The sequence below is a fragment of the Leopardus geoffroyi genome, chromosome C3, assembly GCF_018350155.1.
Source record: "Leopardus geoffroyi isolate Oge1 chromosome C3, O.geoffroyi_Oge1_pat1.0, whole genome shotgun sequence".
Classification (NCBI taxonomy): domain Eukaryota; kingdom Metazoa; phylum Chordata; class Mammalia; order Carnivora; family Felidae; genus Leopardus; species Leopardus geoffroyi.
Genome location: NC_059338.1, coordinates 74,424,564 through 74,436,610, shown reverse-complemented (window position 1 = coordinate 74,436,610; position 12,047 = coordinate 74,424,564). Strand labels below are relative to the sequence as shown.

Sequence of the window (12,047 nt, the reverse complement as noted above, 5' to 3'; positions counted from 1 at the left end):
CCCTGAGGCCGCCAGCTCCCAGTGCTGAGGAGCTGGAAGAAGCAATGCTAGGGCTTTGTTTTCACTGGCCGAGGCTGAGGGCCACACCTCACAAAACCAAGAGCTGCTCTCTGGATGCTGGAGGTCTTCAGGAACCTGAACTGGGACCCAGGAGTGACAGGAAGCCATGAAGAACACAAGCTTCCCCAAGTAGAGATGCCTCACCTTGCAAGTGCCCTCCTGCCCTGACTCCTCCCATGGTCACCAGGCAAGGAGGCACAGGTGCCAGGAAGGCCATGCCCCTGTGCCTCAGGCAGAACCCAGGCAGCATCTAAAGGACTGGGTTTTCCACTCTCAATCCTTCTGGAACAATCCCACCCTTCTAGACCCTTCACAGGGGCCCAGGGAGATGGGGCATGTCCACCCAGATGACCTATCTGAACGTCAGTCCTCCTCCAAGCCATTCTCATGTCTCCCTCCCAGGACGGTGACCTCCCCAGGCACAGAGTAGACTATGGAGAGGGTTCAGCTGAAGTTTTTCCATACCCCTTGGCCAGGCCCTTTGCTTCATGCAGGGGACCCTATGGCCTTTCTGGGAGACCCGCATCTCATAGTCACATTCTGACTCCCCTGCCTCCTGCCTGGGTCCACCAGCCCATCCTCCCAGTAGCAGGGAACTACCCTCTGGGCTGGGGTCTGCCCTCTGGGGCCACTGCTACTCAGCCAAGACACCTGAGGACGAAGCTTGGCATGATTAATGACAAAGGCTTGCTCTGAGCATGGCTCTCCTCTCGGGCTTTGGGCCCTGGTGATTTGCACAGAGCTGGGCATTTGAACCATGTGAAGGAACCAGCACATTCAGCAAATGCTCTTCCTGAAGGCCCAGAACTTTGTCCTGTCCAATACCCGCTCATCTGGAAGCCTCCCCATTCACCTAGAAGTGACCCCCTTCTGCCTCCCCCCTCAGGCAGTCCCCGTGTCCCTTTTGGTAAGCAAGAAGACCCACCTCTCCCTGTGAGCCTGAGCACAGAGCCTGAGGAGGAAGGGCAAGAAAGTGTGCATTCAGGGCTCCCTCCCAGTGATGCTACTTCTGAGCCCAGCCACCCCACCCAGCATAAGACTGGAGGAGCAGTAAAGGGGCTGTCTACATAGTGCCACACTGCATGCAGGCCCAAGAGCTGTCGTGGCTCAGCCCCAGCAGAGCAAAGACAGCTGACCTGAGTCAGATGGGGCCCTGCAGGAGGCCCCGTGCTGAGCCAGTGGCTTCTGTAGGGGGGCGACATGTCCTCCCAGGAAGCAAAGAGCCCTGAAGTCAGGACGAGCTGAGAACACAGCAGGGAAGAACAGAGGTAGATGGAAGGGAGAACTGGGGTTTCTGGACTAATGGAAAGGCAGATCCTGGGGAGGCAGACCCATCCTCCTACCAGCAAGGGGAAGGGCTGCAGACACAGCGTCCCAGGGTTCCCCCGGGCACAGGTGCTCTCTCTTTAGAACAGGCACCTTGCGCAGTCAGGGTGCCTTACGTAGACCCAGGAAACTAAGCAAAGATGCACCACAAGAAGCTATCGGTTAATTAAGGATCCGTATGCCATTAAACACATCTAACTGGGAGAGTTACCTTCAGCAGAAGGTGTCTGGGTTGATACTTCCAGATGCCGGTTGACATCAGCCCAGCTGGTCCTCCCCAGGCTGGAACTGGGGGCAGAGAGAACGAGGCAGACAAGGTTTGGGGGAGGGGTGGGGCAGGGTGGGAATTTGGGACCTTGGCCAAACCCCTCAGTCTAGAAAGGAAGAAACTCGGGCCCAGAGAAGTGAAATGACTTGCTCTGGGTCACACAGCAAATCACAAAGGCAAGGTTTGAACCCTGGGTCATGTTTCCTAGGCTAGACTACTTTCCACTCAGCCAATGCCTCCCCTCAGCCTCCACCACTCAGAGGCCTCGCCTCAAAATCAAAGTCCACAATGCATTGCCTATGGGGGTGGGTGGGGAGCTCCATACCAGGATGCCACTCCTTGACCTTGACCGTACATCATGGCATGTGCCCGCCAGCGCTCACCACGACGGCAGACGGCCCTGGCTCTTCAAAGGGCCCTGCCCTCAGCACAACAGCCATAAGAGACCCCAACTCTAGGGGAGAAACCTGGAATAAGGGCAGGGGCCCAGACCAGCATCTGCAACTCCCATGAGGCCTTAGCCCAGGGCCCGAGGCCCTAGTCACAGGCAATCACAGAATCTGTTGATCAGGGAGTGGCAAATTCTTCATGCCAAGTGAGCGTGACCTTTCCCTTTTCCTTTCATCAGCTCCATGCTAACCTTTGGTAGCTGTCAGACTTTGCCAGGACAAGTCCCACGGATGCCCAAGTGACAGACCAAGCAGCCCTTATCCAAAAATGTTCCCCTATGCAAATTAGAGCCAATGTCCAGAAGACTTAAACACTCCCCCCACCCCCACACACACAACCATTAACTCCACCTCAACAATAAGACTCCAAAGGCTTCAAGTTTGGGGAGACTCCAGGATCTGCCTGTGGAGTTCTGTCACGAGAGGAGACCCCAGTAGGGACATTCGGATGGACAGGTCCTCCACAGAAGCCTGAGACTCGGGCTAGGGTGTGAGGGGGAAGGGCCTTGAAATAAACTTACTGTGTGGGCACTGGGGAGCCAGGGAATGTTCTTGAGCACAAGACTGGCCCGAGCGACTGAGGATGTGAGCAGCTTGTGAAGGGCCTGGACAGTCACGCCGCCTCCTGTCTGTCGGGTGTGGCTCTGGGGCAGGATTCCACTGCTTGCTGGCTGAAATCTGGGCTCCCGTGCCATGCCTCTGCCGAAAACAGCACCCACCTGCTCCTTCAAGGCTTGCCCAGAGAGTTCCAAAAGCTACTTCCTCCACAAAGCCCTACCTGAGTTCCTCGACCAGACTCCATCACTTCCTCTCCACGGTATGATTTCAAGTCCAATGCCTGGGAGTTAATCCACGGGAGCCTTGAGGCTGGCCGCTCTGAGAGCAGCAGATGGTGAGGGCACCAGTGGGGCACCTGGCATGGACCGGGTACCCAGTGTCATCCCCTGTGGTTCCCATAGCCACTCTGCACAGCAGGGTTTATTTCTAACCTCCAACTTAAAGCTAGGGAAACAGAGGCCCAGAGAGGCAAAACCACCCCCCACCTGTGAATGTCAGAGGCCAGTCTCGGGTGTGCAAGGTGCTGCCAGACTAAGCGGCTTCCTCCCCACACGCTGCCCCACAGAGGCAGGAAGGGTGTGCCTGTGTCCCAGGGCCCCAGAGCCATGCTGGGCAGGTGCAGAGCTGAGGCCCCAGAGGTTCCGGTCACTCACTGTGCATGGTCCCACACTACTCAGCCTCCACTGGCGGGACTTCCATGAGAACACAGCGCTGACCTGGCTCCTGGTGACAGACGGGGTCACCACAGGGCCCCCTCCCCCCACTGCAGGGTGAAATGTCACAAGCGTGCTTCTGGAGACTGAGGACGTACCAATCACCCACTTTATGGGAAGTGCCCAGCCGTGGGCAGCTTGTGGCACACTCAACATTGGCAGGCAAATGACACAGAGTAACCAATGGCAGATGACAGATTTTTAGCACACGGGTGTGCACCAATTTTCAGGGAAGGAGCAACTACCTGCCTTGAAGGTCAGACATGTCTTGATAGCGGGGATGAATGGCCACGTAGGCAAGAAGCTAGAAATGGGACTGTCACGGTTCACCTCTCTGGGTCCTCCCAGCACTTACAGCGCTTAAGGCCAGGGCCATTGCCGTTTGCCCCCCACAATGTTCTTCTGTGACAGAAAGAACTAGGGAGCCCAGAGGAAGGCATCCCTGAGTCCATCAAGGGACAAAGGGTCAAGAGCAGCTTTTGAAGGATGAGGGAGAAGCCCCCTTCTCCACCTGCATGCTGGAAAGCAGCAGGGAGACCTCCCAGGTAGCAGGAACAGCAGGGGCAAAGGCTTAGAGGTGGGAATCTGCATGGGCATGTTTTCTTGATTTTCTTGATCAAAATGAAAGGTTACTTAGCCACGGCAGGTAGGCTGCTTTATGGTATCAGAACCGAAAAATCATGCTATAGAACCTGCCGGTGTAAAGATCTCAAAGACAGAGGTCAGAATCAGTCTTTAATAGCCAAGAGCACTGCCATAAAACCAATTACAGTTCTATGATTATTAATGATAGGAAAGGCTCAGCGATCATTAATACTCATTGAGCAGCTATCAGGTGCCAGAGCACCCTAACTAGCTTACAGGATCCTTACAACAATCCTACTGGGTTCTACCTGCCAGCCAGCTTTGAAATCGATAAAAGCAGATCTCTGTGCTTCATGTGTATTTATAGATGGATCACCCCTACAGATGTTTAGGGAAAAGATGGCTGGTGTTTCCACAGCACAGCAAAGAGCTCCGTGTCAGAAGTCAGAAATAGCAGGGCGGTGTTGGGCTTCGGTATCCAGGGACTCATGGACACCTCCAGAAGCTTCCACTAGTCTCACCAACACAAGAGAACCACGTTTAATGTGACTTATCTTTCTACAATGAGAGGGGTAATCACAGAGGTCTCAAGAGAGCCAAACACCTCAAATGCATTAATCATGGCTACACATCTCCAGTGTTTTCTTGCCTGAAATTCCCTAACCTGAGCAAACCAGCAGACGGAAGCAGATCATGGGTCCGTTCCCCAAGACAACTGGCCTGGACTCTTCAAAATGGCAATCTCCCAAAAGAAAAAAATGGTGAGAGAGAATGTCCTAGATTGGGCAAATCTGGGCCAACCAGACAGGCAACATGGAACGTGACCTTGGGCTGTCTGTCCGATTCACAAGAAAGCTCCGGAGGACATTTCTGGGACAATCGGGGAAATGTGGATGCTGTATTTGAGATATTATTATTGTACGAATGCTAACTTTCCTAAGGTGTTAAGGGCACTGTTCTCTAGGACAATGCTCTCGTTCCCGGGAGATCAGCAATTTTTTCTTTGGCTGATCCACCTAAATGTTCCAGACCCCACTTCATTCTCCACATACCTCGGCATGGGCATGAGGGCATGGGAAGGGTGGGAGAGGTAAGCAAATGTCACAAAGTACCAAACATTGGGGAGTCTGGGTGATAGGTATACGGAAATTCATCATGCTGTTCTCTCAACTTTAATCTGGAACTTTCAAAACAGTCGGTGGGGAGAATCATACAAACAAGATCTCCCCCCACTACACCCCCCAACAGCAGCGCCTACCAAGGTGTGCGGTCAAGATGGATTTCTGCCCAGGGCTCTGGGGAACCCAGAATGTACGGGTCCTGGTTCACGTGATGACCTCTGTTCTCAGTGTCACCACATGTCCCTCTCTGTCTCCCCAGCACCCTGCCAAACCAAATCGTTGCTGGTATTCTTTCTGGTGTCCTAACCTTCAAATATGCCCATTGATGGGGGCACCCAGGGCACACGTCTTCATGGGTCAAATTCATTTTGTGCTAAGTGCTCATCAATCCCACCCAAGCTGTCCCATCATGTTATGGGACAGTAAGAGGTCTGGGAAGGTCCTATGACTTCTGGGGGCCCAGCGAAGTAGCAGGTATGCACCAGGTCCCTGCCCTGCCAACCCTTCCTCTACTGGGAGCCGTCCAGAGTCCCACACAAGCCATTACCGGAGGAAACCCACATCAGAGCCCCAGCAGCAGGCCTGCACGTGACACGCGCCCAGTCTGACACCCCTCTTGGAGCACTTCAGAAGGTGGTACCCGTCACACTAGTAGAATGGATGCATTCCAACACAGGCCTCAGACCTCACGCCTCTGTGGATGCCCATAACTGGTATGTTAATTAGGGCCAATTATTTAAAAAGACTGCGTAAAGGAATAGGGCCATAGACCTCAGTGGTAGGTGGCTTTCCTCCTCTGATCATCTGTGCTCTTACCTCCCTCTCCAAGTCAATGTGTACACACAGTGAACGCGTCTAACCCGTTCCTTCCAGCTGCTAGTGATCGTTGCTAGGAATCAGGATCCACAAGGCTTTCAGATCTAGGTGAGGCAGAGAAAAACGACCTCCTAGACTTATTGGTGGGTTTCTGAGTTACTGTCCAGACGGTTCCCCACTCAAGGCCCCTTGTGCAGAGAAAAAACAGCCAAGGTTCTGCAGTCACCCTCCCCTTTTTACGGATGGGGTTTCAGCACCTGCAAAGGCGGGCCTCCTGGCCAACAGCCTGGGTCCATCCACTTCCTCTCCCAGTGGGGATCTTTGGGCTGCAAATGACCTGCTGTGATCATGCCCAGTGCAGGCAGCTCTTCCCCATCAGTGATGCACGGCAGGAGCACAACAGATGCTGCAGGGAGCACCGGGCAGCTGACTGCGCTGAAGGGTCTGCTGCCTGGGTTTCAAGACAAAGGGGTGTGGGTGGGAAGAGACCCGATCCCAGCTCCGGGGCTAAGCAGGCATCTCAAAAACCCAGACAGTGGGTTCACTCTGAGCTAAATGAGAGTCTAACAGTCTCGTGGTGTGATAGCACCTTCCACCCAGCAAGGGTGTGGTGGAGAGGGAAACAGGGAAGGTCTCTAGAAAGCACCCAGACCCGTTTGGGACCATCAGGGCCACTGCCCACCCTCCTGTCTTTGGTGGAGTGGATGGACTGAGGTCTCCTAGGTGGAAAACGTTCGAGCAAGAGTCCAAAAGCCCTTGAAGGATCTGCAAGGCATGTTGACTTCGAGACCCTGTAGCTAGAACTGGGCGGCCAGCCAGTCCCCTGTGATTCAGGTGGAATGCAGCTCTTCTCAGCTTGTCCTAACTGAAGCTGAAGCCTGCCTCCAAACTCCTGTGACTTCGCCCCTTCGCCGAGTGGGCACTGCTACCTGGAAGGGTGTGAGAAGCCTGACTCTGGAAGGAAGTCGCCGGGCATGAGAGGGAGGAACAGAGACTCCTTGAGGTGCTGAGGGACCTTGGGGGTGTAGGCAACAGCAGTGACCGAAGAGCCAGGAGGAAAGCAGGAGAAACCCACAAGACGACCAAGGGCCTGGCTGGCTGACCTGAGATGCCAGCTCACTCTTTCTGCACCTCAACTCCTCCCCCACCCCCCGAAAAATGAGGGATCTCGGTGAGGGGACTCAGACTAAGCTTCCTCTTGGCTTTTTGAGGATTCTTGTGCTGACTGAGTGGGTATCAGGTGTCCAAGCCCTAGATGGAGATTCCTCAGACCCATTTTATTGGAAGAGAAGGACCCTGGAGGCCCTTGAATCACTGTCCCCAAGAGAGCACCTCATTGGTGCGCATGGAGCACTCCTTGGCCAGAGACCACGGTAGCGAACCGCTGAGCCATCACCTAAGAAAGAGATGGCCGTCACAAAAGAAGCAAAGCTAGGTTCCCCTCTGTCCCCTCAATATACCAAGCATGAAAAAGGATGTTTAACTTTGGAAGAGAAGACTCACTGATTGTCCTTCAGAGGGCTGAACAGTCGCCAAGGACAGAGAAATAAGAGGGATATGGCAGGACAGGTTCCATGCTGCTTCCAATATTTAAGTTGGTGGTCATCACTGAACAGCAAAAACTCCCATTCTATGATCCTTAATCCTATACAGAACAGTCAACTCTGTGGAAATATAGAATACGGAATGTTTTCCCAATCTCCCCAAGAAAGGAGGAGCTCTCTGTCACTGGAGGCATTTAAGTAGAAGGCCACTTTAAATGGATATTTGAGTCAGGAAACCAGCTCTGAATGAAGAGTTGAGCCCATGCTCCTCTGACTCCAGCGTCCTGGGGCACCTACCTGTGGACAGAGAGGCAGGTGCCCTCAGTAGAGGGCCTAACAAGGACACCGTGGTGTGGCGGGGTCCGCTTCCTGGACCAGGACCAGCTCTGGGACATTGAGCAAACCCCTCACCCTCTCAGTACCTCAGTCTCCTCTGTAGATCAAAGACATCTGAGGACACACCTTACAAAGGTTTTGATGAGAAACCTCACACTTCTTCTAAGCGGACTCCTCCAATACATGAAGCACTCTGCAAGGATGGGCTAGTATTTTCATACCCGTGACCGCCTATCACCAAAAATTTCTTCTGATGGAAAAAAAAATCAACTGCTTCTATTTTCTGGACAGATTTTTATCCCTAAAATATGCATCTATTCAAAATGAGTGCATTGAGACAACCTTGAAGGTTGAGAACGGTCTATTATGGCCTCGAGAAGCAGTGGTTCCCAGACCCCTTCCTCAGGCTCTGTGTCCTGATGCAGGCGCCATTTTCAACATGTGATGTAAACACTGCAGTATCTGCCTCTTTGGAGGAGCCTGGACTGCTGCATTTCAGTCCAGTGGCCCAAATGCTTGGGACTGGTGGCATTTAGTGCCCTCTCCTTTCAGGAAGCTTGAAGGTCCACTCTTTCTAGGGAGATCCTCCCTTCTGGGAGAGCCCACGGGGGCTCCCACTGCTGCTTCTGGGCAAAGCAGTTAAATCCCTTTTCTATCCAAGAGCCGTGACCTTTGAGTTTATGTAGAAGCCATGGGAGGATAGGTGAGTTTTACAAATGACAGGGGTGGTGACCAGGCAAATGAAAGGCACCAGACTTTCCTTTACTCCTGTCATTGAAAAGGCCTGCAACATGCCATATTCAATGACCTAGCTGCCCCCAGGAGACTAACAGGCCTTCCCATTGAGCCATCTAAAGGGAGGGTGGGGAGGAATTTCTCCACTCCTCAGGAAAACCATCCCTGGAGATCGACAAGTTCCCAACAGGCCAAGACACCACCCTTACCTCCAAACGCTTCCTGAGACCAACACAGACTTGCCCTTATTTACAAATCAAATGCAATTAGAGACTGTCTTTCTTGAACTACATACATACATATATATATATTTTTAAACAAGGAATGCCCTGTCATTTTTTATTAGGAAAAGAAACCACATCCACGAATACCCATTCTCATCCAAGCATCCCACACTGTGATTCTTACTTATGCAGATCGATGCTGCATAAACCACCATCACTACCACGTAAGCGAGAGGGAAATAACAAAATAGATACTCTGAGGTTCCAACAATTTTCCAGTTTCCCCTGACGCTTCCAGTTGTGCGGTAAATTGTTGGAACTGGAGATGATAAAATTAAAAATGTCTTTAATTCGTATTATTCTTGGCTTTTGATTAATTCCGCTGCTAGTTCTGTTTTCTTGCGTTGATAATGCATACCAGTTTTAACAAAGTGCATGCTTTTAAAAAATTTTTGAACTGGCAGGCTAAGATGATCCGTATCTTCTTTCCCACCCACCCCGAAAAAGAAGTTAATATAATTTAGAACGTAGCGTCTAAAGAATATGGTCATGACACATCTGGGATAGAGCCTGCTTATGGAGCACGCTTGATTTGGCAGAATGGTAAATCAAAAGCCTCGTGGGTTTTGTTTTCCCGTTTTTGTTTGGAAGCAGCTGAAAGCAGGTTCTTAACAGAACTGTGTCGTGGAAAAGAAAAATTAATACCTGCCACTTTCCGCTTTGTCATACGATACACACACACACAGGTACACGGGCGTGTGCACTCACTCACGCACCATCCGCGCACGCACACCCACCCGGTGCTCGGGAGGACGAGAGGGAGGAAGTTAGGGCGGACACCACGTAGTGGTCCCTGGCCGGCTGGCAGCCTGGGGGGCAACTTTGGGTCGGGTATATTCTCTCAGCTCTGCCTGGTGGTCTTGGTCTCACACCTGTCCTGGGAGAGCCACCCCAGAGGTGGGGCAGGCTGGGGAGGGGTGTAAGGCATTCTTCGCTGGGGAAGGAAGGAAGGGAGGAAGGGAGGAAGGAATCCATGCTTCATGCTCAGACGCGAGTCTCAGAGGGAGTCGGGCCTTTCTCTCCCCTTGGGCCTGCTCTGTCTCGCCGGGGGCGGTGGGGGAGGACGTGAAACCTGGGGGGGGGAGGGAAAAGGAAAGAGGGAAGGTAATCGTGACAATGACCATCACAACCAAGGATGCTCGGAACGAATAAATGAGAACGAAAAGACGAGGTGGGCCGGTGGCACTTGACGTCAAGGAGGACAAGCGACTTTTCCCGCCTGCCCGGCACGCCCCGCACCCTAAACGGACTTCCGCCGTCGCATCAGCCTGTGGTTGTCGGTAAAGCTGTGTAACCCGGGGGAGGTGGAGCTGATGGGGGAGGGGAAGAGGCTGTTTTTCAACGTGCTTGGTGAGATCTCCTCGATCTTGTACGAGATGGAGTGGAAGTACTGGGGGGCGAGCTTGGCGCTGAAGGAGTTCTGCTGGGCGGCCGGGCGGCCCCCGTACTCCTGCGGGCGGTAGCAGGTGCAGGAGCACACGTACTGCAGGTCCGGCGCATCCGCCTTGTAGCGGGGCCGGCCCTGCCGCGCCTCCTCGGGGATGTGGATGACCATGCTGTTGCGGTTCCCGGCCAGGGACGCCCTCTCCTCGGCGTCCCGTCGCTCGTCCTCGCTGTTCATGGTCAAGAACCTGAGGACCACCAGGTTGAGGAAGGCGCCGATGACCGTCAGCCCCACCAGGATGTACATGAAGCTGAAGGCCACGTAGAGCGGCTTCTTCTGCAGGGCGCCCTTGGTCTGCAGGGCCACGTAGTCCCCGAACCCGATGGTAGTCAACGTGATGAAACAGTAGTAATAGGCGTGGAAAAAACTCCACTCCTCGCACTGGGAGAACGCGGCCGCGCCGATGCACAGCGTCCCCATGCAGGAGAAGAAGCCCACGGTCACCATGTTCTCCATGGACACCTCCGTGTTGCGCATCCCGCAACACCTCTTGATGCGCTTCAGCAGGTAGCGCACAAAGGTGTTCATCCGCTCGCCCAGGCTCTGGAACATGACCAGTGTCAGCGGGATGCCCAGCACCGCGTAGAACATGCAGAAGGCCTTGCCCGCGTCGGTGCCCGGGGCCGCGTGCCCATAACCTGAGGGGAGGGGTGAGAAAACAGGGAGAAGGCGTGAGGAGAGGCCCCGTGAGCTCTGGGGTGGGGTCGCACTTGGGCATCTCCGTTGGGGTGGGGCTGGGACAGACAGGGAGGGAGAGAGGAGGACAAGGGCGAGCCGGGGAAGAGAGGTCGCTGGAGGCTGGGGCTGGGAAGACGGTGGAGGCCGGGAGAGGGGGGGGAGAGGAACAAGGAAGAATCGGTCAAGGGTCCTTTGCAATTCAGGGGTGGGGGGGGGACTTGGGGGTGGTTCATCTGGGGCCGTTCAGAGGGGTGCAGAGGGCCTTTCCCTGCTCCTCTTAGAGCAAAGCAAAGCTTGAAAAGGAAAAGCCGCACACCCACTAACGAGAAGACTGCAGAAGGAGTGAGCCCAAGGGAGAATATTACATATGCCCACCATGCAACACCAGTGCCGCTGCCTCTCTGCTGAGTCCTGGTCCTACGGTGCCTCGTTCTGACCTCCTAACAACCTTCCAAACCCAGCACGACGAGTCCAACACCAAGGGCGGGAAAACTGAGTCAGTTACTTAATAGCAGGATAACTTGATTTCTTCAGAGCTGGGATTTGAGCCCAGAGTTTTCAGGCACCAAGAATAAGGCAGATGTTGACAAGAGGAGTCATTGCAGAGTGGAATATACACACCATGACAGCAAAGACTCGTATCCGCTTTGTTCACGGTTGGATCCCCTCACCACCCCCCCCCCACCACCCAAGGTGATAGGTAGCAGGTAGAATATTGAACAAATGAAGGAATAACATTGTGCCACTGTGTGAATGGGGGCTTCTCAGGCACAAGGGGACCAAATAATCCTTCCAGACCTCCCATGTGTAAGTGCTTCTCAAACTCTTCATGCAACTTCATCCATCCCGTGTCAACTTTACAGAGTTGAGCTGTATTTTCCTCACATTCTGAATGACGATGGCAGTGCTTGAAGGGTGAAGGCACCTGCCAGGGTCATTCAGCTAGTTAGTGATCATGTGAGAGCCAGGATAGGGTCCGCACAATATGGCAGAAAGAACATGAGACTCGGTAGGCTCTAGTTCAAATTCTGGAACTAATACTGTCCAGGAAAAAAACAAACCAACCAAACCCTGAATCCTGGGGCGGTATTTAGACTGAGACGTTCCAACATGTCAAATCCTGCCCCATC

The 12,047-nt window shown here is 53.5% G+C and overlaps 1 protein-coding gene across 1 annotated transcript in view; it reads right to left on the bottom strand.

Annotated features, from left to right (window-relative positions):
• Window positions 1-6,949: 6,949 nt before the first annotated feature.
• The window catches only part of KCNK9 (potassium two pore domain channel subfamily K member 9), a 79,471-nt gene continuing 74,373 nt past the window's right edge, over window positions 6,950-12,047 (bottom strand). Inside the window, exon 2 of the mRNA XM_045453569.1 lies at window positions 6,950-10,877. Within this exon, the coding sequence (XP_045309525.1) occupies window positions 10,036-10,877 (842 nt within the window). The 3' untranslated portion in view covers window positions 6,950-10,035. The remainder of the gene's footprint in view (window positions 10,878-12,047) is intronic.